The sequence below is a fragment of the Rhinoraja longicauda genome, chromosome 10 (genome assembly GCF_053455715.1).
Source record: "Rhinoraja longicauda isolate Sanriku21f chromosome 10, sRhiLon1.1, whole genome shotgun sequence".
Classification (NCBI taxonomy): Eukaryota; Metazoa; Chordata; class Chondrichthyes; order Rajiformes; family Arhynchobatidae; genus Rhinoraja; species Rhinoraja longicauda.
In genome coordinates this window covers 5,988,044-6,013,658 of record NC_135962.1, presented here as the reverse complement: position 1 = coordinate 6,013,658, position 25,615 = coordinate 5,988,044, and the positions used below count along the sequence as shown (strand labels likewise).

At 47.4% G+C, this 25,615-nt stretch overlaps 1 protein-coding gene across 1 annotated transcript in view; it reads left to right on the top strand.

The window, feature by feature from the left end:
• Window positions 1-4,841: 4,841 nt before the first annotated feature.
• LOC144597167 (cysteine-rich protein 2-like) overlaps window positions 4,842-25,615 on the top strand; it is a 45,372-nt gene continuing 24,598 nt past the window's right edge. The window contains 1 exon segment of the mRNA XM_078406139.1: window positions 4,842-5,181. Coding sequence (XP_078262265.1) covers window positions 5,139-5,181 — 43 coding nt within the window. The 5' untranslated portion in view covers window positions 4,842-5,138.

Below are 25,615 nucleotides of genomic sequence, written 5' to 3'. Positions count from 1 at the left end.
TGGAGCATTTAGCTCTAATTTGGCAATGGTAGTTTTAAATTAACATTGTGGGCTGATTGGTATTTAGGTCTGTTGGCTCTATGATTTCGGAAAGTGTTGGTGTCACGTGATAACAATTTTCCAGAAATATAACCAGTTAATGTTAGGCCCTGTGTCTGTAACAATTTCAATCTCTCAACCTCCCTTTCTCCCCACAGATATAGTGCACCTGTTTCGATTTGTTTCTTTTTATTTTTGTCTCCATCTGATTTTATGTAACTGTTACCTTGGCAACCTTGTTGTGCTCCCTATCAGTTATTCCCACTGTTCTCTCCTCCTCTACCTGACACTACAAATTAAAACACACTTGTCTATTTTGGTTTGTCACGTACCAAGATCCAGTGGAAAATTTTGCTTGCTGTCCAGTCAAATCAATGCTAGCATTTATTTCAAGTCTATTATACTAAAACAAGGATGTAATGCTGAGGCTATATAAGGTGATGGTCAGGCCACATTTGGAGTATTGTGAGCAATTTTGGGCACCATATCTGAGAATGTGCTGGCCCTGGAGAGGGTCCAGAGGAGGTTTACAAGAATGATCCCAGGAATGCCTGGGTTAACATATTATGAGCGTTTAGCGGCACTGGGCCTGTACTCGCTGGAGTTTAGAAGAATGAGGGAGGACCTCATTGAAACGTACCGAATAGTGAAAGGCTTGGATAGGGTGGATGTGGAGGTGTTTCCACTAGTGGGAGAGTCTAGGACTAAAGATCATTGCCTCAGAATTAAAGGATATTCCTTTAGGAAGGAGATGAGGAGGAATTTCATTAATCAGAGGGTGGTGAATCTGTGGAATTCATTGCCACAGAAGGCTGTGGAGGCCAAGTCAATGGATAACATGATCATACTTAATATGAATACATTCAAGCCATACACAAATACAATAGGTAGTGCAAAGAGAAAAATATCAAAGTGCAGAATATAGTGTAGCAGCTTTATAGTGTTACAGGTGCAGAGGAAGTGCAGATTAAAAAAAGTGCAAGGGCAACAATGAGGTAGGTTGAGAGATTGGAACAATGGCCCTTAACTTATGAGTAGTTCAGTAGTCAGATAATAGTGGAGAGTTCAGTTGTCTGATAACAGTGGGGAGTTCAGTTAGTTCAGTTGTCTGATAACAGTCGGGAAGAAGCTGTTCCTGGGTCTATTTTCTGCCCGAAGAGAGGGGAGAAGAGGAAAGTCGGAATGTAAATGGTCCATAATTATTTTATCTGATTTGCTGTAATATTTTGTCTGAGGTTTCCTGAGAGAGGGGGAGGCGGTCTCTCCGGGGTCTAGGGGTCTTGTGAAAGTGTGAGGGTTCTCTGAGGGTGTCAGGTCTCCTGCAGTCTATCAAATGGTCTCCTGAGGATCTCATGGGGGTGTGAAGGTCTCCTCACCATGTGAAAGTCCTCCAAGGGTGTGAGGGTCCCTAGAAAATTCCCACAGGTCTACCCAGATATCCTGAGGGTCTGAGGATTTGCCAAGATTTCTTGAGGGTCTAATGTGGTTTCTCGAGGGTTTCCCAGAGACGGAGTTCACTTGCCTAAGATTGAACTCATGCGAACTAAGTTCTCCGGAGGTTGAACCAATGTGCATCTCAGCCGTGGGTGTAAAGAGTACCGCTCTCCCCCTCTCGTGCTGTGATCTGATGCATTCCCAATGTTATTAGGAGTACCCAGAGAACTAATCCTGGATCCAGAAGCTCGCTCGCTGCCCCGGGCCCTCCCACCTCTCACCTACAACCTTTCTGTTTTCTGTCTCTCAAGGAGTTACACAGTTGCCACTTGAAAGTGTTGCAGCTCTCTGCAGGGCTGCACGTCCAAATGCTGTCTACTTACTGCTCACCAATGTTGTTCACCCACCTACAATTGCTTATAAAAAGACACAAAGTGCTAAAGTCACTAAGCGGGCCAGGCGGCATCCCAGGAGAATAGGGATAAGCGACGTTTCGGGGTTGGACCCTTCTCTATAAAGGATTTTTTTGTGGTTGCTTTTTTTGTAGACGAACATCTGCAGTTCCTTGTGTTTACAATTGCTCGTGTTTGGAATCTCCTGCATCTTCTCCGGAGCTTTCGCGAGTTTTCTTCAATGTGGTGCTGAGAATTGACCACAGCATGCCTGCAGAGGTCAAACTGACTTCCCTTCGTTGCTGTTTGCATTGTCCTGTTTCCATCCTTATTATTCATTCCCGTCGTTCCCAGGGCACTCGCTCTTCTCCAGCACAATTGCATCGTTTCCTCCAACTTGAGGAGCTAAATCGAGCGATTCTTGTGCACAGGACCCGGGTAAGAAAACTGACTATTAAGTACTACTCGGGCGATTACAGCTAAGATCGGCGGGAATAAAAATAAAATAAATAAATAAATAAAATAAGGAATTCCGATCGGGATAAGATCGGAGGGGAATTTCCGATCGGGAGGATGGGCAGTGAAAACGGAAAGCCCAATAAAAATGTGGACTGGATCAACTACCTATACTACAATCAACAACACTTTATAAATTACACTCGAGATGCGGTTGAAGGATTAGCGGAACAACTGACAGCTACCAGCCTAATGGCCTGGCAAAATCGCATGGCCTTGGACATGCTACTGGCTGAGAAAGGGGGGGGGTGTGCGTAATATTTGGAGAACAATGTTGCACCTTCATCCCCAACAACACTGCTCCTGATGGGTCCGTGTCAAGGGCCCTAGCGAGTCTCACCTCCCTGTCTATCGAATTGGCCGAGAATTCTGGAGTAGACACCTCCTGGACCAAGTTTCTAGACTCCTGGTTTGGGAAATGGAAGCACATCTTTACATCAGCCCTAACATCAGTGATAGTTATGATGGGGTTGCTATGTCTATTCGGATGTTGCATCATTCCCTGCATACGGGGGTTGTCTCAGATTGATAGAGGCAGCTCTGACAAAGAACGACATCGCCATGATGGCCTTTAGAGCACAGCATGACCAGCAGGACGAATATAGAGAGGCAAAGGCTCTGCTGCTAGCACTAGAAAAGGAGGAAATAGTATAAATCAAAGTAGCGTGGCATAAGAAAAAGGGTGGATTGTGAGAGATGGGTAAAAAGGGATAATTGATTTAGACTAAGGATCCTGAGAAATAGCTAGTTTCACCTTATTTAAGTTACTGTATAGAGGTGTGGGGAAGTACATATATAAGTTCACTACAACCACTATTCATACTGCAAAAAAGAGCCATTAGAATAATTTATAATGTCGGTTTTTGTGAACACACCAACTCATTATTTATAAAGTCTAAAATAATGACAGGAAGAAGCCCGAAGGGGAGGAATTAAAGGTGTAACAATTGTAAAATGAAGTGAATAAAAAGAAGGGATTTTTCCGACCTCGGTGTGTCTCGACAGGGGAGGCACCCAACTCTGCAGACTTGCAAATAAACTATACTTGTTTCTCTAGATTGTCTCGAGCATCGTGATTGTGAGCCTCCTCTTTTATGGATTTCATTTGCAAAGGGTTTCCCATCATAACAACCCCACCGCTCAACACGTCCAAGCTCAGTGTTTGCTGCTGATTGTTACTATGCTCAGTTATTCCCAACAAAGGCATCAACACGGCACAGCGCTAATGCTGGGCATTCCCACTTGCGATCCAGCCCCAGGGACAACTATCCACCGCCATTATCTGCATAAATGTGAATGCACGTTTATTTGAATGTTACAAATTGGTCTATAGTGCAGCGATGCGCCAAATCATATTTGACAGCTTCCCCAATACGCAAACTCTGCTCTCGGCGAATTTGCACGTTGCATCCCGAGCAGGTGGAAACTCGAAATTAAACCACACTCTGCTGCCTGTGACCGATGCTCTGGCTGCAAATATGCTAAATTGTGCCGAGAGCATTGCGTGGGTTGCGATAACCGGGGCTGGGAACAAAGGGAGTGAGCAGCTGGTTCACACCGAAGATAGACACAAAATTGCTGGAGTAGCTCAGCGGGACAGGCAGCATCTCTGGAGAAAAGGATTTAAAAACAATCAAAATAAACCTTATTCAAGTAAAAATATGTACAATGCAGGAACTGTGCAAAAAAATAATTCTTCGGACACTCTCGGAATACAATTTGTCCCAACATAGTGTTTAGACAAATTACACAATGTTACCCCACACTCATGTGGCCCCTATGGAGAGAAGGAAAGGGTGAGGTTTCGGGTCAAGAACCTACAGATTGAGAGTCAGGGGAGAGGGAGATTCAGAGATATGGAAGGGCAAGGTGTGAAAACGACAGATCAAAGGAGACGCGGGTCAATAAAAAGGGTTTATTTCAAACTTTCAGCAGCTGCAGATTTCTTTGTGCAGGAAGGAACTGCAGATGCTGGTCACAAGAAGGACACAAAATGCTGGAGTAACTCAGCGGTACAGGCAGCATCTCTGGAGAGAGGGACTGGGTGATGTTTGGGGTCGAGACCCTTCTTCAGGCTGAGAGCCAGGGACTGGAGACCAGGTGTGAAAGGGACAGATCACAGCAGCAGGAGGAGGATTGGTTTTTTTCTTCCAAAAATAAATGTAATCAACTATTTACACGAATAATATGTACAATACAAAACAACGCCAACAAACCCACCACCATAGTGAAACAAATAATTCTTAAATACCAGATATACCGAGCAGGAGGGTTGTTGTTGCCGCTCCCCAGATGGACCAGGGAGGAGGGGGCGTGACATCTCGCTGTGATGGACGGGGGCGGAGGCCAATGGGAATGCGGGCGGTGTGACGGACGGGGGCGTGGACCAACCGGCGTGGGTAGGCGAGGCGGCGCTGGCCAATGAGCGGCGGGAGTGGGCGGGGGGGAGCGCGAGCGCGAGCGGCGGCCGTTGGTGAAGCCGCGCGCGCGGTAGCGGCGACCGCGAGAGACTCACAGTCAGTGAGTGTCAGTCAGCGCTCCCTCATATCCCAATCCCGCTGTGCGCTCCCTCATCTCCCATTCCCATTGCGACCGCGAGAGACTCACAGTCAGTGCTCCCTCACATCCCAATCCCCTGTGCGCTCCCTCATCTCCCATTCCCAGTGCGACCGCGAGAGACTCAGTCAGTCAGTCAGGGAGGGAGGGAGGGAGGGAGGCCGGACAGCAGCAGCAGCAGCGACAGCAGCGACAGCAAGGATGGCGTCCAAGTGTCCCAAGTGCGACAAGACCGTCTACTTCGGTGAGCGACCCCACTGTCACCGCCCAGGAGAGATACAGACCCCTCGTCTATTCCCCTCAGTTTGCCATTCCCAATCCCCCGCGTGTTCCCTCGCATCCCGTTCCCAGCCCCGCTGTGCACTCCCTGGCATCCCAATCCCCTGTGCGCTCCCTCATCTCCCATTACCAGTGCTCCCTCGTCTCCCATTCCCAGCAGTGCGCTCCCTCGTTTCCCATTCCTAGTGCGCTCCCTCTTCTCCCATTCCCAGTGCGCTCCCTCATCCCATTCCCAGTGTGATCCCTCATTTCCCATTCCTAGTGCGCTCCCTCGTCTCCCATTCCCAGCAGTGCGCTCCCTCATTTCCCTTTCCTAGTGCGCTCCCTCGTCTCCCATTCCCATTCCCAGTGCTCCCTCATCTTCCATTCCCAGTGCTCCCTCTTCCCATTTCCGATCTGGGGGCGCTCCCTCATATCCCATTCCTAGTGTGCTCCCTCATCCCCCATTCCCAGTGCGCTTTCTCATTTCCCATTCCCAGTGGTGCGTTTCATCGCCCATTCCCAGTGCTCCCTCATTTTCCATTCTTAGTGCGCTCCCTCATTTCCCATTCCCAGTGCGCTCCCAGATTTCCCATTCCCAGTGCTCACTCATCTCCCATTCCCAGTGCGCTTTCTCATTTCCCATTCCCAGTGGTGCGTTTCATCGCCCATTCCCAATGCTCCCTCATTTCCCTCCTGGGGGCGCTCCCTCACATCCCATTCCTAGTGCGCTCCCTCATCCATGCCCAGCGCGCTCCCTCGTCTCTCCAACACCTGCCCCCGTGTGCGCACCCTCTCCACCCACACCCTCCTGGGGGCGCTCCCTCACCTCCCATCTCCTGCCCGGGTGCGCTCCCTCGTTTTGCGATTCCCTGTTCTCATGTGTGCTTTCTCATCTCCCATTCCCTGTCCCCGTGTGTTCCCGCGCCTCCCACCCCCTTCCTGTGCGCTCCCTCACCGCCATTCCTTGTCCCTGTGCGCTCCCTCATCTTCCGTTCCCTCTGGGGTGTGCGCTCCCTCATCTCTCATTCCTGTCCCTGTGCGCTCCCTTATCTCTCATTCCCCCTGGGGTGTGCGCTCCCTCATCTCTCATTCCCCCTGGGGTGTGCGCTCCCTCATCTCTCATTCCCTCTGGGGTGTGCGCTCCCTCATCTCTCATTCCCTCTGGGGTGTGCGCTCCCTCATCTCCATCCGCTCCCGGTTGAGATCCTTCATTGTATCCCGGTTGAGCTCCTTCATTGCTCGAGTTGCGCTCCCTCACTCGGCGAGTGGGGGGGGGGGGGGGGGGGAGATTGTAGGCCGGCGCAGGGAGGGGGCCGGCGCCGGCCTACTGTTTTTGGGAAGAGTGCAAGCATGCAGCCGACGGGCCGAGTGGTAGCTGCAGCTGCTAGTGTCGACAACACGACAGGTCCCCGGGGATGGCTCTGTGTCTTCAGTTATCGTTAATTAGACGCGTGAACATGGGAGCGGTCGCCTCTAATGCACTGGGTGGGGTCATCACTGTGCCAGATCCCTCTGCCTGGCTGACGAGAGGGGAGAGAGCGAGGAGAGATAAGGGAGGAGGAGGAGGAGGAGGAGGAGGAGGAGGGGGGGGGGAGAGAGAGAGAGAGAGGAAGGGAGGGAGAGAGGCTCAGCAGTTTGGGTCTGGATCTGTCTGCACTGTTCAAGCAACCTGTCGTTTCCTGTTTTTGTCCCCTTTGTTACATTGGAGGGAGAAAATAAATAATTCCCTCAAGTGAAACTAATGGATGATTGCCCCGCTTTTGTTTCCCTCGTTTGGCGATGCACTGATAAAATTAGGTAGTTTAAGCTTGCTGTTTGTTGAGGGAGAATTGTTTGGAATCATTCAGTGTAGAGCCGGGTCACGGCCCCTGTGAAAAAGCGATGGTCTCCAGTCCTCTGCCCACGGCCTCAACATTGCTCCCCTCCAACAAGGCTGAACGATAAAAGCAGGGATCTGGAGGTCTTTATCTGATTCTCTTTCCTAAGAGAGAATTAAAGTCGTGCTTCCAGCAGTGTGACTGGCCATGTATTATTGAACTGACTTCTAATTTGGCTGAAGGAGGATTTGTTTTCTGAGATGATTGGTCATACCCTAGCTATTTTCTTCCTCTTAGACACAACTATGAGCAGGAAATTAATGGGCTTCATGTGATCATATTATTGAACAATTACATGCCAGTGTCTGAATTAAGTACTGCACCCGTGCTTTGTGCAATGCCTGTGTCCATCAGGGACAATCTGGTTTTTACTGTGTGTTTGGGGGTTGGTGGTGATAACTGCCAGAGGTTTGAGCAAGATAGCTGTGAATGTAGCTTCTGTGTGCTATTGGCAAAGGAGTGCGACAGAAGATGTGGAATTTGTTTTAGTCAGCGAGTTGTGACCTGGAATGTGATGCCTGAAAGGACAGTGTTAGCTTTTAAAAGCCTCAGTAGAAGAAACAAGAGTCCACAGCGGGGAAATAAAAAGTCAATAATGACACACACGAGCTGACCAAGTGACGCTTCATGTCACTGAAGCTATGTTGGGATTGACGGACTGCCAGCCTTTTGATTGTGTGTTGTTAACAGGATGCAATTTTACACATTGTTGTAATTTCTTACAAGCCCCGTCTTGCATTGCAGCTCAAGAAATGAGTTCTGAATAGCTCAAGCAGTCTAATTTCATCTCTCTATTTGTATCAATGCCTCAGGGCACCTCTTGCTGTGGCTGTTTATGTATTTTCCCTTCACTGCACTTGCATGCCAGTAGGGATATGTTGGCTGGGTGTTGGATGTGCACTTGCTCTAACTCTAACATTTCTGTAGTACTATGGGGCTTATTGTTCCCATGCTCCCTGGTACCAACTCACTCTGACCAGCTCTATAGCAAAGCTGCTAGTGTTTTATTCAAAACTATTCCCTCATCTGTTCCAGCGTGGGTATAACTTGGCTGCTTATTAGCACTGCTGTTTTTATTTTTCACACTGCAAACAAATCTGAGGCAGAGGATTGGGCGCAGTCACAAACTTGTCCTGTCGATTATTGATCCTTGCTAGATTGGCAAGCAAGCAAATTCTGGGGAGCGATACAGTGCCAACTTGGCACTTTTTTATGAGCTACGATTTGTGATGATCTGCGTAGGCCCGACCACTGTTAAAGGACTGCAGCAAGCCACCGGATAGAAGTAATGACAAAACGCAGAGATTAGGTTAAATGGGGCACAGGGTGCTTTTTAGAGAAAGCAGTTGTCAGCCAGAATGAGTAGACATTTCATACCACCGGTAGGGACACAAAATGCTGGAGTAACTCAGCGGAACAGACAGCATCTCTGGAGAGAAGGAATGGGTGACATATCAGGTCGAGGCTCAGTTGTTCCGCGTTACTTCAATGTTGGAATGCTGCTGGGATGGAGCTGTGGTGGATGTTGCAGCTTCAGTTGACTCCAGATCACCATTCCCAATGCAAGCCACAGGCCTTTCTCCCCTCAAGCCCCTGCTGCTGCAGCTCATTCGCTGCGACTGGTTGACATCACCAGGCAACAGCTCCACTGCGGTCGCTGCATTTAACTGAGATGGCGGAAAGAATGTAAGATGGACTCGAACGTTGGGCACTGCCTGTGATTACAAGACCTGGCCGCAGCACTTCAAGCTGGAAAGCGTATAAAGAAGATTTACGAGGATGTTGCCAGGACTAGAGGGTCTGAGCTATAGGGAGAGGTTGAGTAGGCTGGGACTCTATTCCTTGGAATGCAGGAGGATAAGGGGTGATCTTGTAGAGGTGTATAAAATCATGAGAGGAATAGATCGGGTAGATGCACAGAGTCTCTTGCCTAGAGTAGGTGAATCGAGGACCAGAGGACAAAGGTTTAAGGTGAAGGGGAAAAGATTTAATAGAAATCTGAGGGGTAACTTTTTCACACAAAGGGTGGTGGGTGTATGGAATAAGCTGCCAGAGGATGTATTTGAGACTGGGACTATCTCAACGTTTAAGAAACAGTTAGACAGATACCGTGGATAGGACAGGTTTGGAGGGATATGGGCCAAACATGGGCAGGTTGGACTAGTATAACTGGGACATGTTGGCCGGTGTGGGTAAGCTGGGTCGAAGGGCCTGTTTCCACACTGTATCACTCTATGACACTAACTCATCGCTCTCGGCCACAAGAAACTCACCATTTATTCATGGGTGATCGTTTTTGAAGGGAGAAGGTGGATCTCCCTTCAAGGAGATTGACAGATTTTTGATTAATATGGGTGTCAGGGGTTGCGGGGCGAAGGCAGGAGAATGGGGTTGGGAGGGAAAGAAAGATGAACCACGATTGAATGGCGGAGTGGATTTGATGGGCCAAATGGCCGTATTCTGCTCCTTGAACTTATGTCCCTTACCCTGACTCACTTGTACGGTTTTTGCCTCTGACTTGGAAAGTTATGAATTCAGTGACTATTCAAGGGTGATAAATGCTGGCTGAGCGAAAAACGTTTATTGCAGAATCATTGTATTTTATGGAAATACATTTAGTCTGCGTCTCCATCAGAGTAATCTATTCACTGGTGATGTTTCCCTCTGCTGTGAAACTCTTTGATTAGTCGTGATGGGAGGTCAATTATCATCTGGCTCCCAGGAAAGTATTGTTACTTGTGAGTGTGAGAATATTAACAGGGGAATCCCAGGAGGATTGTGAATGGTGGGAAGGGGAGCTGACTGAGGGCAGGAGCTGTTCCATGACGAATAGAATGAAAGCCATTAATCCTAGGTGATAAACGGAGAATTTTATTTTACTGAGTGTTGCTTACACTTGCCAGTCAATCAGCTGGAACTGCACTCACAGCTAGAACACAGCTGCAATCACTTTTACCAGAACAGAGCAATTCTACTGCGTGTAACTGCCAAAGAAAAGCAGGTCCTTTTGAAAAGGAAAGGAAAGATTATTAGTGTTTTTGCACTCGAGGGGTTAACCTTGTGCTTCAAATGCAGACAGGGCCTCAGCTTAGGTGTAGCAGAGCTTCAAGATGAAGTTGGCCGCCTGCTTCATTGGCCTGTGAAATCAGCTTTGTTTTGGCTGTAAATCACACGCAGCATCTGGGAAGGTTGGACACCTTGGTGGTGACCACTGAGCTGCTGCTGCTGCAGTTCGGTACAGCTTGTCGCTGTTAATCAGCAATCATCCTTGTGAGTGAACTTCATAAACGTTCGCTCGTGTTTTCTGCTGGCGTGGAATGAGGCCATTCAGCCCATCTAGTCACAAAGCAATCCTATCCCCCCCCCCTGACCGGTTTATATCCCTGCAACCTGTTCTTCCACGTGTCCATTTACAACTCCTATTCCCACGGGCACCTGCACTGGGACAAGTTAAACCAGGAAATTAACCTTATAACTCATATGGTTCTGATGTAGTAGTAGTATTCCTGAACAGGAACCAGAGAGTTTATGTGTAGGAAGGAACTGCAGATGCTGGTTTAAACCGAAGATAGACACAAAAAGCTGGAGTAACTCAGCGGGTCGGGTAGCAGCTCTGGAGAAAAGGAATCGGTGACTTTTTGGGTCGAATCCCTACTTCAGACTGAGTATTAGGGAAAGAGAAACGAGAGATATAGACGGTGATAAAGATAGATTCAGAACAAATGAGTGACAGATCGCCAAAAAGTAACGATGATCAAGGAAATTGACCATTGTTGGCTGTGGACTGTTTCCTTGATCATTGTTGCTTTTTGCATATCTTTCATTCATTTGTTCTATATCTCTCTATATAACTGTCTATATCTCTCATTTCCCTCTCCCCTGACTCTCCGTCTGAAGAAAGGGTCTCGACCCAAAACGTCACCCATTCCTGCTCTCCAGAGATGTTGCCTATCCCACAGAGTTACTTCAGCACTTTGGGTCTATTCACAGCAACAGAGACCTGGGTTCAATTCTGACCTTGGGTTCTATCTGCGTGGCGTTTGAATGTTCTCGCTATTAATGCATGGGTTTCCTCTGGGTGCTCTGGTTTCCTCCCACATCCCAAAGAGATTAATTGGCTTCTCTAAAAAAAAATTGCTCCTTATGAGTAGGGATAGGATGAGAAAGTGGGATAATATAGAACTAGATCAATGGTTGGCATGGTGTATAGGAAGGAACTGCACATGCTGGTGTGCACTGAAGATAGGCACATAATGCTGGAGTAACTCAGCAGGACAGGCGGCATGTCTGGAGAGAAGGAATGGGTAACGTTTCAGATCGGAGTCTGAAGATGCGTCTCGACCTGAAATGTCGATGGTTGGCAAAGACTCGGTGGGCCGACGAGCCTGTTTCCATTCTGCATTTTAAACTAAAGTGAAAGCTAATTAAAGGAAGAGTAGGAACCTCTTCCTAGTCTCAATGCGGATTCATCGTGTAACCAGTATCAGTTACCTGCCACTGCTTTTGATGAGAGTGTAGACTGACTGAAGTGGCTTTTCTATGTTAAAACAAGAGTTGTATTGAGGTCCTTCATTACTTGCAAATAGATTGGGTATCCTGAAGTCCAGTGGGATGCTTTGTAAAAGCAAATCTGTCTTGCTCATTAATTAGGTAGGAGACAGTGAAGCAAAGCTGAGCGTATAAAGTGGGAATTGTAGAGGGAGGGGCGGAGAGAACTGAGGGAATGTCTGTAGTTAGGGTGGAAATCAAGGCTGTGAGATGATGTCATGGTTTTGGGTGCCCTTGAGTTGATCATAATGGGTGTAAGAGGCGATGAATGAGGGCCATTAGAAGGAAATGTAACCAGCAACCACAACATAATGGAACTGTGAGATGCAATCAGCATGTGCTGGAAGTCTGAAATAATAGACCGCAGGAACTACTCGGATCTGTGAGAGGAAAACCAGGATAAAATTACAGATGGGTGACCTGTAAATCAGTTTGGCATGTTCTCAAGCTCTTTTATTGTAGCTGGGGAGTGTTGGTGCTGAGTTATGCCACAAAACAACACTGATATTCAAGGACGTGAAGCATAAGCTAGTTTCAGAAGCTCTTTCCCCGTGATTGTATCCAGTTTAGAGACAGTTTTCTCCTTACGTTGAAAGCAGTGACAGCAGGAGCTCCTGTTGGAACAGACCTTCAGAGGAAGGCAGAATTTGTATTATTACCGTCTTTTGACCCAGAAGGTCCCAAAGGGATTCACAGACAATGATGTATTTCTGGGGCAGACGCACTGTAATGCAGGAAACAGATTATGTCTGGTCCAGTGGATTATAAATACCATTGGAAACTCTGAATATTTAGTTAATCTCGTCATCTCTATTTTTATAATGATTGAATAAATCGGGAAGCTAAACAGAATGTCATTGACAATTTATTTTTATTTTTTTTAGTTTAGAGACACAGCGTGGAAACAGGCCCTTCGGCCCACCAAGTCCACGGCGACCAGCGATCCCTGCGCATTAACACTATCCTACACACACTAGGGTCAATTTACATTAACACCAAGCCAATTAACCTACAAACCTGTATGTCTTTGGAGTGTGGGAGGAAGCCAAAGATCTCTGTGAAAACCCACATGGTCACAGAGAGAACGTACAAACTCCATACAGACAGCACCTGTAGTCAGGATCAAACCCGGGTCTCTGGTGCTGAAAGGCAGAAGCTCTGCCACTGGGCCTCCCTTGAGCAGGATAGAAGGATTGTGCTGAGGGATCATGTGGACAGAATATTAAATTAATAATCCAACGATGTAAGTGAGTGCAGCGTTGTTTACAGTTGAGTGTGGCTGATGTTGTTGGTACCAGATTGGCTCTCAGGTTTAACATGCTACTGTGCTCTAAGCAAATTGTGTGCTCTCCAGGGTTTTACAATGAGCGCCCTATTTGAAACAGAATCTCTTGGTCAGAGAAAAGTTACAAAGACGGGGAAAGTGCGAAGAGTTAATGTTAAGGAATGGTTTATTTTATGAATTAACTTGCCAGAGCTTCTCCACAGAAGTATTGGATTTTCGTATAAACTGACTTTGGCGTGGCTGCTGAGATGCAGAGGGTGGGGCGTATGTGCGGGGCAGGCTGCCAGATTGGCAGGGAAGTGTACAAGGGCGGCGTTCATCACCCACCTGTCATGTGCTCCCCTCATGACTGGAGCTGGCGTGCTTTTCATTTTTCCACTGGGAATCTCTGCTTTCATCTCAGTTTCCAGTGGGAAGGAATACACAAGGCGGCATTGTGCAGGAAGAGGGATGACCTTTCGGAGTCTTGTTGCTGGGGTGTTGGACGTTATAAATACTGCTGAAACAGCTAGGCGTTGCTGAGGCTCCTTTCTGTGTCCGGCATCTGCAGGAGTTGAATTTTTTCCCTCCAATCTGTCAGTTATGTTTCCCTTATTAAATGCCGTCTTAATACAGCTTAGGGTAGGATTGGAAGGGCACTGCAGGTCCATTTGCATCTGCAAGTAAAGGTTAGGCCAACAATTTGGCTCTTGCACGTAAGACAGACTGAGTGCACTCAATTTGCTACAAACAGAGAATTGAGGACAGGGATGGTGAGGCCATTTGGCCCCTTCAGTCTGCACTACATTTCACTGACTGGTGGTGGGCAAGGGCAGGACCAATATTCTTGTGAAGCATCTGTAGAAGTTGGTAACAGTTGAAGGGGACATGCCCAACTTCCTAAGTGTTCTAAGGAAGTAGAGGCGTTGGTGTGCTTTCTTGGTCATTCTTTCAATATGGGTGGCCCAGGAGAAGTTGTTGGTGATATTGACTCCTAGGAATTTTAAGTTTTCAACTATCTCTACTTTGGCGCCGCCATTGCAAACTGGGGTATGTGTACCGCTTCACTTTCTGAAGCCGATCACTTTCTCCTTTGTCTTGCTGACATTGAGGATAGCAAAGTGATGTAGCTGGTAGAACCGCTGCCTCACAGTACCAGAGACTTGGGTTTAATCGTGACCTCGCATGCTGAATGTGTAGAATTTGTACATTCTCCCTGTGACCGCATGGGTTTATGGATATTAGGGGAATCGGAGGATATGGTGGAGGGAGCAGGAAAATTATGTTTGAGGTAGAATCAGCCTATATCTTCTTGAAAGATGGAACAGGATTGAGAGGCCAATTAACCTACTCCTGCTAGAGAGAAGGAATGGGTGACGTTTCGGGTCGAGACCCTTCTTCAGACCCGAAACGTCACCCATTCCTTAGGGTTTCGACCCGAAACGTCACCCATTCCTTCTATCAGTCTGAAGAAGGGTCTCGACCCGAAACGTCACCCATTCCTTCTCTCCCGAGATGCTGCCTGACCTGCTGAGTTACTCCAGCATTTTGTGAATAAATCGATTTGTACCAGCATCTGCAGTTATTTTCTTATATCTTAACCTACTCCTGCTTCCTGGGTTCAACTTCTTAACCAGGGGCACAGATGTTGAGAGGACTGCTCACCTGGCTAATGCTTCATCAGGTTAGTAATTCTTAACCCTGATGTTTTAACTCCCTTGGTCTCTGCTATCCAGAATGTCCTGACTCCCGGCACCATTCTACACATTGCTAAACCGTTTGGCAAGAGTATTGGAAGTGCCAAGTGGGCGGGATGTTCCCAGCACCTACTGGTGGGAGCAGATCCCAATGTAGCCATTGCTTGAGAACAGTGGGTTACCTTCAGAGAGGAAAAGCCTCCTAGGCTCCTCTTTATGACTAGACACTTGCCCCATGCAGAGTAATGTATTTCCGTTGTATCGGAAGGAACTGCAGATGCTGGTTTAAACCGCAGATAGACACAAAATGCTGGAGTAACTCAGTAGGACAGGCAGCATCTTTGGAGATAAGGGATGGGTAACGTTTCGGGTTGAGATCCTTCTTCAGACTTCTTTCTATTGCCAGTCTGGCAAGGAGCTGGAATCCTTTCCACTCTGAGTCTTCTAAACAAAAACAGGCCATTAAGTCCACCGTGCCACCCTTTTACGCACCTACACTAACTCCATTTACCCGCATTAGGTGCATATACCTCCTTGTCTTGGCAATTCAATACTTGGTAATGCTTGTCTAGATGCTTCTTAAATGTTGCCTTCACCAACACACCAAACCATGTTCCAAACTACAGCCAGCCTCTGTGTGGGGAGTGAGGGGGAAACAAAAACATCCCTCTCAAATCCTAGCTTCTTTCCCCTGCATGGGCTCCTCAACACACACCTCAGAACCCTGCCAAACTCTCCGTACCCATCTCCGGGAGCAGTCCCAGGAATGAGTAGGTTAACATATGAGCATTTGAAGGGACTGGGCCTGTACCTGCTGGAGTTAAGAAGAATGTGGGGGGTCCTCATTGAAATGTACAGAACAGTGAAAGGCTTGAATAGTGTGGATGTGGAGAGGATGTTTCCACTAGTGAGAGAGTCTTGCACTCGAGGTCACAGCCTTAGAATTAAAGGACGTTCCTTTAGGAAGGAGATGAGGAGGATTTTTTTCAGTCAGAGTTGTGAATCTGTGGTATTATTTGCCACAGAAGGCTGTGGAGGCCAAGTCAGTGGATATTTTTAAGGCAGAGATAGATAGATTCTTAATTAGTATGGGTGTCAGAGGTTATGGGGAGAAGGCAGGAGAATGGGGTTAGGAGGGAGAGATAGGTCGGACATGATTAAATGGTGTAATAGACTTGATGGGTCAAATGGCCTAATCCTGTTCTTATTACTTATGATCTTATGATCAGCCAGGAGCTTCTTGTAAAGTGCCTTCCCCTCTGCAGTTACCTTTTTACATTGGTAGCACCACGTAAATGCTGGTGGGTCTTGTTGTTGACGGTGCGTGGCTGCTGGTGCCAGTCGATTGTGGAGGGTGAACATGGTAGTGTGACATTTGCCCCGGTGCCCCTGAATACAGAAGTCTTGACTCACCAACAGTCTGGTCTCTATCGCTGCTTTGTTCCCTGCCCAGCAGCCACCAAAGTCCGGATGGTAACTCCAGCTCTCTTTGTACTACATTGTGTGAGAGAGAGTGGGGCCATACAGGAGACGAAGGGAGAAATGGGCTTAAACACAGCAATCTGATGATACCATTAACAGTCGAGTGTTGCTCTTTGTGCTGTGGCATTGGATTACTATGTGAAAGTGGTGGTGTCTCCCAACAGTATAGCTAGATTTCACACTACTATCTGAAGTTGTCATCTGCCATTTTTGTCTTTAAATAATTACAAGCAGCAAAGATTAACATTAAAAAAACAAAATGATCAAGAACAGTCACCACCAAGAAGGCCATTTGTTCATTTCCCTCCACGGATGCTGCCTGACATGCTGAATTCCTGCAGCACTTTGATTTTTTTTGCTCAGGATTTCAGCATCTGCAGACTCCTGTGTTTCCAAATCGTCAATATATCGCACTGAACATCTTTCAGATGCTGGAAATCTGAAATAAGCTAGAGAATGAGAAACACTCAGCTGGTTGAGTGGCGTTTGTGGAGGGAGGGGCAGTCTGTTATGTGGTGATTGTCAATAGTCAGATTGGGACTTCAGCGGCAATGGGCATCAGAGACGGTATGTGATAATACCAGCTTGGAGCCAGGCTGGTAAACCCACCCTTTCGCCCAGCACTAACAGCCGTGACACAGTCTGGCCCCGATGCCAAGACCTGCACGGCGCGCTTGGAGTGGGCAGTGGCTGATGCTCCCTCCCCTTGCGGGAGGCTGGTAAGGAGTGTCACTTCAACTTCCCATCAGACACTGCGGTTGTTTAGTGTCACAGTGAAAAGCTTTTGTTGCGTGCTATCCAGTCAGCAGAAAGACAAAACATGATTGCAATCGAGCCCTTACAGTGTATAGATACATGATGAGGGAATAACGTTCAGTGCAAGGTAAAGCCAGCAAAGTCCGATCAAGGATAGTCCGAGGGTTAGATAGTAATTCGACACTATCTACCTCATTGGCGACCCTCGGACTGTGAAGGGTCTAGACCCAAAACGTCACCCATGACAACTATAGTATATTGTTGGCTGTGGGCTAGGTGATAACAGGTTATACAGACAATGAAACTCAACAGGACGACAGTGAAACTAGTATGACAACTAGGGTGGGGGAGCAACAGAGAGAGAGGGGATGCAAGGGTTACTTGAAGTTAACAAAATTATTAGTTGGACCGCTGGGTTGTAAGCGGCCCAAGCGAAATACGAGGGGCTGTTTCATCCAATTTGCATTTGGCCTCACTCTGACAATGGAGGAGGCCCGGGAAAGAAAGGTCAGAATGGGAAGGAGAGTTAAAGTGTTTGGCAACCGGGAAATCGCATAGGCCAAATGGACTGAGCAAAGGTATTCAGCGGATCGATCGCCCAGTCTTCTTTTGGTCTCGCCAATATACAAGAGTCCACTCATTGAACAACGTGAACCTCCTGCTAAACTGAAAGTACTGTCAAGGACAGAGTCGAGGGAGGGGGTATGGTGACATCTCCTGCAGTTGCAGGGGAAGATACCTGGGAACGATGGGAAGGGTTGAGTTAACCAGGGAGTTGTGGAGGGAACTGTCTCAGTGGAAAGGAGTAGAGATGGGAAGATGTGACTCGTGATGGGATCCTGTTGGAGGTGGCAAAAATATCAGAGGATTATGTGCTGTATGCGATGGTTGATGAGTGAAAGGTGAGGACTAGGGGGACTCTGTTCCTGTTAATGTCCCGGATGTCCTGGTATGGGACACCTTATCTTGGACGCAGATGCGGCGTAGACAGAGAAATTGTGAGTAGGGGATAGTCTTTACAGGAGGCAGGGTGGGAAGAAGTGTAGTCTAGATAGCTGTGGAAGTCAGTAGGTTTATTGTAGACGTCAGTCGATAGTCTATCTCCTGTGATGGAGACTGAGATCAAGAAAGGGAAGGGAGATGTCTGAGATGGTCTAAGTGAATTTGAGTGCAGGATGGAAATTGGTAGTAAAGTTAATCAATTCTGTGAGTTCTGCATGGGTGCAGTCGTCAAGTAGTGGAGATAGAGTTTGGGGATAGGGCCAGTGTACACCTGGAATGGATTGCTCAACGTACCCTACAAAGAGGCAGGCATAGCTGGGGCCCATACAAGTGCCCATAGCTACGCCTTGGACCTAGAGGAAGTGGGAAGAGTCGAAGGAGAAGTTGTTGAGGGTGACCAGCTCTGCTAGCTGTACGTTCAGTGGGGGTGTGGTTAGAGTAGGTGAGGAGAATAGAAAAATTGAGATGGTTGATTTCTTGCAGGCAGTTAGAAATGAAAAGGTCTAAAGAGGGTAGAAGGCTGTCTGGGTGATTGCAAGAGAGGGGGACCGGCTGGAGACGGGAGAAGAAGTCAATACTCAGTGGTGAGGATCCTTCCCATATAGAAAAATGCAGAGGCGACGGAAGAAAAGCTCTACGTCATGGCGGGCCCGGAACTCACTGAGGTGGGGGCTGAAGGGAAAGTAGAAGCCTCTGTTGAGGACAGACCATTGCACATTGGAAAGGGGGAGGCCAGGGGGAACAGGGGAGTGTTCAAGACACGACAAGGGTGGGGGTTGGGATCAGAGGGGAACAGGGGAGTGGACGGAGGTTGAGGTGCGGTACTGCGGGGGGATGGTTGGGGTTCAGAGCGAAGAGGGGGTGCGAGGATTAGTGTGTCAGTGGGGGTAGTTTGGGTATGTGTAGGAAGGAACTGCAGATGCTGGTTTAAACCAAAGATACACAAAAAGCTTGAGTAACTCAGTGGGACAGGCAGCATCTCTGGAGAGAAGGAATGGGTGATGTTTTGAGTCGAGACCCTTCTTCAGACTGAAGAAGGGTCTTGACCTAAAACGTCACTCATTTCTTTTCTCCAGAGATGCTGCCTGTCCCACTGAGTTACTCAAGCTTTTTGTGTCTATCTTCGGGGTAGTTGGGGTAACCTGGTTAAGAGATGGGGAAGGGGAAGGCCCAGTGGAATCAATACTGAGGTGCCCTGTCGGAGGGTGGGAGCAGTAGGACCTATGAGAGTGAGCTGTTCCATTCAGCGAGCTGGCTGTTCTTTTCCCTCAATGTGTCTTTCACCCCTTCTCAACGAGCTCATTACGTGAAATGTGCCTCAAATATACACAGAATTTGAACCTTCACAGACCTCCAGGCGGAGAATGCCAAGCATTCACCACCGTATGGAAGAAGGGGTTTCTTCTTATCTTTCCTGAATGGCCGACCACTTATTCTGAGACTCCGACCAGGTATCGGGTGCTAGATACCCCAGCCAGGGGAAACATCATCCCTGCACATACCCTATGCAAGACTTGTAAGAATTTGGAACATTTCGATGAGATCATTCTCATTCTTCTAGATAGTACGGCAGCAGTCTGTCGTCACTCTGCTTGTATAGCAGAGCCAATCTGCTGGGAATCCATTCACTGCACACCTTTTATCATCACAGTATATCCTTCCTTACATCCAAACCTGAACGCAATATTCCAGATCACATCTCAATGGGGCTAGTAAAACAACTTTACTCTTTCATTCAAATGTTCTTTGCAATAAAGGTATACGTATTGTTTGCAGTTATAATTGCCCCTTGTAACAGCATGTTAACACAGTGACTTATGTGCACCTAGGTCTCTTGAATACCAATGCCTCTCACATTCTCACTATTAAAAAATACTCAGTTTTCTATTTTTATTCCAGAAAACTGGGTGACCTGACATTTACCTACATCAGATTCCATCAGCCACGCACTTATCCATTCACTTAGCCTGCCCATATCCCTGGGCATCATCCAAGGGTTTTGAAGAGGTACATTTAGAGAGAACCAGATGCATGATTGGATCCTTGGCTTCAATTGGGAAGGACTTGGTTGTCAAGCAACGGCAGAACAACTGGCGAAGGAGAGGGGTAGGGTGTTTAGGGTGAGCAGGGCTAACTTCGATGGACAAGGTGAATCACCTTCACATTGGTAAGTGTATACCACACTGGATGATGACACTGCCAGATAAATCTCTGGATTCATTGCCACTATTCACTCTGTTCCTTGGAGCACCCCTCCTTAATCCCAGGTTATGGTATGACACTATGGTTCAGTAGATTTCTTCACTGAATTTGATATGTGTGGCATGGTGCTAACTTCAGTCCATATAAGATGATTTCCCTGTTATTTATTTGATTGCTTGGCAAGCTGGTTAAATTATGATCTTTTACACATTGCACCAAAAGGACTCCCTCATTTGGTGATCAACACGATTGGGTTTTCCTGTTTTTCTGTCTTTGTTTTTAAAGAGTTTGAGAATAGTCAAGGGCATGTACTGTGCAAAAAATGGCCAAGACTGGGAGAACACCTTGGAATATTCACCCAACCTGTGTGGAAGATAAGAGTAGGACAGAAATGCTACTTCAGGATTTGTACTTTCTCATGGACCATATCCGTCCATATTTTGTGATCCTGTACTGTTTACAAGACCATCATTTATTGCCCATGCCAAAATGGTCTTCTGAAGGTTAAGCTGCCTTATTCAATTGCTGCTGTTTTTCTGGTGAAAGAGACAACACTATTGCGAAGGGGTTCCACGGCTTAGACCTAACAATAATGAAGGACTGATGGTATCTTTCCAAGTCAGAAAGGTGTGTGACTTGAGGGAGGTGATGGTCTTCACAAGCTGCCTTTGACCTTCTTGCCAGTAGAGATGCTGTCGAGATAGCCTAGTCAAGCAATTGCAATGCATTTTGTAGCTGGTGTACACTGCGGTCACTGCGCCATTGATGGGGGGGAGTGAATGTGTCCGTGGTGGATGGGGCCAATTGTGCGGCTCCTTGAGATGCTGGAGCTGCAGTCACACAACCAAGAGACGAGTGGTGCAGCACACTCATGATTTCTGCCTTGTAGATGGTGGCAAGGCTTTGGTGTATCAGGAGTTGAGTTTTGCAACATGGGATACCAAGCTCCTGATCATGATGATTTTGTCACAACAGTATTTATACAGCCATCCAGTTGAGTTTCTGGTTAGTAGTGATCCCTAAAGCACTGATGGTGAGTGAGTTGCTGATGGGTGATGAAGTGGCGCTGCTGGTAGAGGCCTCATAGCTACAATGACACAGGTTCATTGGATGACCTTGGATGCGCTCTTTGTGTAGTATGCATGTTCTCCGTGTCACTGCATAGGTTTCCTCTCGGTGCTCTGGTTTCCTCCCAGATCCAAAGAACGTGTGGTGTGATAACTTAAATTGTCTTTGTGTGTAGATGAGTGGTAGAATCTAGAGGGAATCGATGGGAATGTGGGGGGAATAAAATGGAAGTAGCGCAGGACTAGTGTAAATGGGTGCTCAATGGTTGGCATGGTTGGTGAGCTGAAGGTTCTGTTTTCATACGTCTGTGATTCTAATGCCATTGAACGACTTTCTTGTTGGAGGTAGTCATTGAAGGCTGCGAATCAGCACAAATGTTATCTGTCATTCACCAGCCCATGCCCCACTTCTGGAATTTAACCCTTGGATCCAACCCTTGGATTAAGGATGTGATGGTCAGAAGCCAAGTGGTCCTGGCAAAACCCAAACTTTGCATTGGTGAGCAGGCTATTGGTGAGTGTCACTTGAATGCACTGCTGACAATGGCTTCCACCACTCTGAAGCATGAAAGTTGGCATCCTGCTTTTTGTGAAGCGATGTTGGATTGATCCCAGTGCTATAACTATATTGTACAACTTGACCAGAGGTGAAGCTGGTTCAGTAGCACTTAAGTACCACAGTGGGATGTGGGCTATATTCACTGCTCTCTGCTAGTTCCTGATATCATGGGGAAGTGAGTGAAATTAACTGAAGACTGGCTCCTCAGATAGTTGGGATGGACCTCAGGGAAGACCAGATGCATCTCCCACTCAGATCTTCCATTGCAAATACTTCCCTCTCGCACTCACGTTCTGGAGCCTGCCATCGTTGAGGATGGAGATGTTCTAGGACTCTCCACCTCCTTTAAGCTGTTCACTCGTCCACCATTATGTATGCTTGGATGTGCTTGGACTCCAGAACTTTGATCCAATACGTAATGTGGCATCCCCTGGCTCAGTCCATTACAAAATCCCTGCAACATTGTGTCGGGGGCAAGGGAGAAGGCAGGAGAATGGGGTTAGGAGGAAGAGATAGATCAGCCATTATTGAATGGCGGAGTAGACTCGATGGGCCAAATGGCCTAATTCTGCTCCTATCACTTATGACCTTTCAAACTTATCATTGAACCAGGGTTGGTCCTTTGGCTTGTGTAATCATGGACTGAGAATATTGCCAGGATATGAGGTTACCTATTATGCCGGTGTACACTCTTCCTGCTGATGATGCCTCATAGATGTAACGTTCTGACCTGCTCTGAAGTAGCGCCACACTACACAGTACAGATTAATATCAGGATAAAGTCTCCTTGGCCCCCTGCCTTGCTATGCCATTCAATAAGATCGTGGCTGATCAAAAGCAGAATGAGTTCCATAACAGTGCTTGTACTTTGGGCACTGCCTTTGTGTTGAAACTCCAAACCCTTTGTTTGACTCCAGTTTGGGATTAGGGAGTAAGACTTGGAAACACAATGCACCAGTGCCTGGTTACTAACTGTCTCAGCATTGACTGCTGATTAAAGTGCACTTTGTGGAGAGAGGAGATGGGATTACAAGTAGATTGAAACAATATGCTGCTTGTAGCCTGCTCCACCCTGGCGCTGAGGAAAAGCAGTGTAAATAATGAAGCAGTGGTGCAGGGTGCCAAGGGAAGGTTCCCACCCCAATCCCTGTCAGAGTGATATTGTTCTGGTGTGCGATACTGTGGGTGGGTGCCATTGATAGCTGGCGCAGATGAGAAATATGCCTGATTATGTGAGGATGCTGTGCAGGCCAGAACACCGCACTTCTGCAGGAATATCAACAAAACCTGCCCCTTCACTGATGAAGGTCGGGAGCAGGGCAGGCCGCCATGACTAACTTCTCAGGCTTAACCTGACTCGGACTTGGTTAAACCAAGTCTGATCACCTATTGGCTCTCCCTATCCTGTGCCAGAGGGGTAGGTGAGAGGGAGGGTATCGTCGATCCATGGGTCAAGAGAGTGGGAGGGGGATGATGGGGAAAAAGCGAGTCTGGGATTTTTGGGGAGGAGGGGAGCAGGGAGCAGATATAATAGAGAGAATAACGCTGGGGTTGGTGGAGGGGAAGAGGCTGGAGGTGAGGTATTGTGACGTAGGGTGGGAGTGTGTTGGACAGAACAGGAGACATGACCCAAGCTGCTGCTTTGGAGCAGCCAGTAAACTGGGCTGGAATATTGGATGAGCAAGTGGAGGCCGTTGGTGGGAGTGTGCTGTCAGTGTCTGAGTGGAGGAATGGTGGGTGGGCAGACTGATTGTCGGCAGGCTGAGAGTAGGGGATAATGTAGCTTGCCACAGACCTGCTGTCAGCAACACATGCCACAGAACATAACATGACCATAATTGGAACTCCAGCGGCCGCATCAACAAGTTTACTCTTATCCTACCACCGATTTAGTTTTTTTTAAAGTTTAGTTTAGCGACACAGCGCAGAAACAGGCCCTTTGGCTGATCGAATCTGCACCGACCCGTGATCCCCGCACATCAACGCTATCCTACACACACTAGGGACATTTTACATTTATATCAAGCCAATTAACCTACAAACCTGGACGTCTTTGGAGTGTGGGAGCAAACCGCAGATCTTGGAGAAACCCCACGCATGTTACAGGGAGAACATACGAACTCCGTACAGACAAACGGCCATTGTCAGGATCGAACTCGGGTCTTTGGCATTGTAATTCAGCAACTCTACCACCGCACCATTGTGCCACCCTTTTCGGTACCCATTACTATCGTCCCCCCCCCCCCATAGTTTGGAAATAACTTGTTCTTTTCTCACATTTAAATTACTTGAAAGTTATGAGCATCGCTGTCATTCTTGGCAGTGTGTTGAGATCCCAACAATTTTGGGCTGAAATAATCTATATACTAAAACGTTCGTTTGTTATCTTGTTTGTGACTGAACTTCAGCCAAAACGGTACACGATAGCGCGACAATTTTAGGCCCACCTTACTCACCATTGTCACTTTAGTGATAATGCAAGTAGTTTTATTGAAATCGGTCATATTTTTTAAGTTATTAACATTTTAAAGTTTAAAAGGAGGAGGGAGGGAGGGGGAAGGGGGGAGAGGGGAGGGGGTTGAGGTGGGAGGGTGGGAGGGGGGAGGGGGGGAGTGGGGGAGAAGGGAGAGGGGAGGTGGGGTTGAGGAGAGAGGGGAGTGGGGGAGGACAGGGTGCTGCACCAATGCAGGAGAGGTTTGGGCCCAACGGGTCCACTTCTTCCTCAGATCCCATCTAAACCTCTTCCTCCTTCCCTGAACTCTGCCCTCTGGCTGCAAACAGCTGTTAATGGGAAAAGTTTCCTTCAGTCTACTCTGCCTCCATCTAGCACCCCCTTTGGCCAGCTTTTTACTGGGGGGATAAAACAAGTCCAGTCCACCACATCCCTCAACATTTCTGAGGCCATAGCCTCAGAATTAAAGGACATTCCTTTAGGAAGGAGATGAGGAGGAATTTCTTTAGCCAGAGGGTGGTGAATCTGTGGAGGCCAAGTTAGTGGATATTTTTAAGGCAGAGATTGACAGATTCTTGATTAGTACGGGTGTCAGGGGTTATGGGGAGAAGGCAGGAGAATGGAGTTAGGAGGGAGTGATAGATCAGCCATGATTGAATGGTGGAGCAGACTTGATGGCCGAATGGCATAATTCTGCTCTTATCACTTATGGCCTTATGACCCACCCTCACCCTAGGCTGGTGCACCACCTTCCCTCCCCCACGGCCTAACTGGACCCACGGATGTCTCTGTAAACACCCGGGGCCAACTCATCCAACACTTTGTGATGCCAGTATCACAGCTGCTGCCCCATGGGATCTCGAACACATCGGCCTCCTCCTCCTGGAATCTTCCCTTGCCTGCAGAGTGTAGCGGGGAGCTCAGGAGGTGGCATCAGGGCAATGGGCAGGAGGCAGCAATTGGAATCATTTGCTCAGTCCATGAGTAGGTGGTGAATCTGTGGAACTCATTGCCACAGACTGGAGGCCAAGTCAATGGATATTTTTAAGGCAGAGATAGATAGATTCTTAATTAGTACGGATGTCAGGGATTATGAGGACAAGGCAGCAGAATGGGGTTAGGAGGGAGAGATAGATCAGCCATGATTGAATGATGGAGTAGACTTGATGGGCCGAATGTACTAATTATGCCCCTATCACAAATGAACGTATGAACATGAACCAGTGGTCCCTGGCAACATACTGGTCAATCACCTCTTCTCCCTGTCCAGAGTAATAATGATATAATAATAATAAATTTTATTTGTCATATATAGGTTGGCACAGGGTCAACGGTACAATGAAATGTATTTGACAAGACAACGGGTCACCTCAGCAGTAATATTCCAAGGATAAATAAGATTTTAAAAATGACATTAGCAAGGTAAAAAGACAATATTAAAAATAGGTAAAAAGACAATATTAAAAATAATCCAAATATATGATTTGAAATGTGTTTGAGTTCAGAAGCCT